Raw genomic sequence first — 2376 nt, 5'->3', positions numbered from 1 at the left:
ATGAAGACAGAAGGAAAATACCGATTGATGGAAGACAGAGATGCATCAAATAGAAGTTAAAGGTCCCAGATCTTGATGCTCCAAGATATTTTGGATACTTCATTATTGTCTTAAAGTCGGAACTATTTGAGTATATTCAATATCAACTAAGGAGGAAAAAACATTTCTTCTAGCTCTTCAACCAGGATATATCCTAGAGAAAAATATCTCCTTTGAAATAGGAAGATTCTTGAATTTTTGTGTGAAATATCTTACTTTCAATGTTAGTAATGCCTCTTGTTTAATTTATTTATCAGGGAATCAGGTCAAATGGATGAAAATCAAACACAGGTGGTGAAAGACTTTGTCCTGGCAGGCTTTTCGCAGACAACATCTACTGAGGCAGGACTATTTGTACTATTTCTTTTCTTCTATGTGTTCACGTGGGTAGGCAATGTTCTCATCATGGTCACAGTGGCTTCTGATAACTATCTGAATTCATCACCTATGTATTTCCTTCTTGGCAACCTCTCTTTCCTGGACTTATGTTATTCAACAGTAACTACCCCTAAGCTTCTGGCTGACTTTCTTGATAATGACAAGCTCATTCGCTATGACCAATGCATTGCACAGCTCTTCTTTCTGCATTTTGTAGGGGCAGCTGAGATGTTCCTGCTCACAGTGATGGCCTATGATCGCTATGTTGCAATTTGTCGCCCCCTGCATTACACCACTATCATGAGTCGAAGATTATGCTGTGTGTTGGTAGCGGCCTCCTGGATGGGAGGATTTGTGCACTCTACTGTCCAGACAATTCTCACTATCCGTCTGCCCTTTTGTGGACCAAACCATGTGGACAACTTCTTCTGTGATGTTCCCCCTGTCATCAAACTTGCCTGTACAGACACCTTTGTCATTGAATTATTAATGGTATCTAACAGTGGGTTGATCTCTACCAGCTCCTTTGTGGTGCTGGTTTCTTCCTACTCTACTATCCTGGTCAAGATTCGCTCCAAGGAGGGAAGGCGAAAGGCACTCTCCACCTGTGGCTCCCACCTCATGGTGGTAACGCTCTTTTTTGGACCTTGTATTTTCATCTATGCCCGTCCCTTCTCCACTTTTTCTGTGGACAAGATGGTGTCTGTACTCTATAACGTTATTACCCCCATGCTGAATCCCCTTATCTATACACTTCGGAACAAAGAGGTCAAGTCAGCCATGCAGAAACTGTGGGGCAGGAGTGGACTTACTTGGAAAAAGTAGGAGATGTAAGCAGTTAAAGTGAGTGTTTGAGAGCAAAAACTCTGAAATTAAAATGCTTTCTTGCTAAGGAGCTAAGGGTAGGTAGGTAGCCTAGTTGTTTGGTTTTCTTCCATTAAATCGTACTACTATATATGACACTATAATTAAACTCAGAAAAACTCCTTTCATACTAATTGTTCTGTTTTCTGCTTCCTTTTTCTTGCCTTAAGCATCCATTTTCTATTTTTCTATCACTTGTCTTTTTCCATTCTATCCATTCATCTGATCAAACCTTATTCCATCCATTCTTTCCTTTTAGTTTGCTGTGACACACTGGTACAATCCACTCTTTCCAAACTCTCACCACTTTCTTCACCTTGTCTTTGGTTTTATTTTCTTCTCGATTTTTACATTCTAGCCAGCTGTCTGCAATGAACTGTATAAGGAATATATATGTGTTTCTCACTCTCACAAAATATTTATATGGTTATCAATCAATACAATGATTTATATGACTGTATAACAACACACTAATGGGATATATCAGTTGGTTCCATCACTTTACCACACCACGAACTACCACCACATAGTGCAATTAAGAAAGCAATTGCCTAGGGGCTCCGGGATCATTCAACTGGTTAAGCATTTGACTTCAACTCAGGTCATGATCTCACGGTTCTTGAGGCTCACTCAGGTCAGGATCATCTGACTCTTGAGTTTGAGCCCTGTGTCAGGATCTGTGCTGACAGTTCAGAGCCTGAAGCCTGCTTTGGATTCTTTCTCCCTCTCTCTTTGCCCCTCCTCTGCTCACACTCTTTCTCTCAAAAATAAACAAACATTTTTAAAAAAGCAATTGTTTAATAGTGTGTGTTCAACTAACTTTGAATTACAAGCCAAGTGAGTGTAGACAAGTCATTTAAATAACTGAAGCTCTGATTTCCCTTAACTGTAGCATGCACAGAATGATGTCTACTTTTCACTGCCTTTGTGAGGACTAAAAATGGCAATAGATATGGTTGTATGTAGTTTGGTGCTTGATTCATAACAGGACCATTATTTGTTCATTAAATTTGATTTTTCAATGACAGAAAGATACAGATGGTGAAAATTTAAACTGGTTGATTTGCCTTATGGAAACAATATGATGTACTGTAA

The 2376-nt window shown here is 39.4% G+C and overlaps 1 protein-coding gene across 1 annotated transcript; it reads left to right on the top strand.

The window, feature by feature from the left end:
• Nucleotides 1-309: 309 nt before the first annotated feature.
• LOC120223742 (olfactory receptor 4Q2) lies at nucleotides 310-1242 on the top strand. Its single transcript, XM_039221969.1, has one exon. The coding sequence runs from the start codon at nucleotides 310-312 to the stop codon at nucleotides 1240-1242; it is 933 nt and encodes a 310-aa protein (XP_039077900.1).
• The last annotated feature ends 1134 nt before the right edge of the window (nucleotides 1243-2376 follow it).

Source organism: Hyaena hyaena, unplaced genomic scaffold, assembly GCF_003009895.1.
Source record: "Hyaena hyaena isolate Hyena2069 unplaced genomic scaffold, ASM300989v1 scaffold_1042, whole genome shotgun sequence".
NCBI lineage: Eukaryota > Metazoa > Chordata > Mammalia > Carnivora > Hyaenidae > Hyaena > Hyaena hyaena.
The sequence above is the reverse complement of the archived record's forward strand: the minus strand, read 5'-3'. Positions and strand labels throughout refer to the sequence as shown.

Coding starts and splice junctions, on each gene's coding strand:
- LOC120223742 (XM_039221969.1), top strand. CDS start 310: ATGGATGAAAATCAAACACAGGTGGTGAAAGACTTTGTCCTGGCAGGC.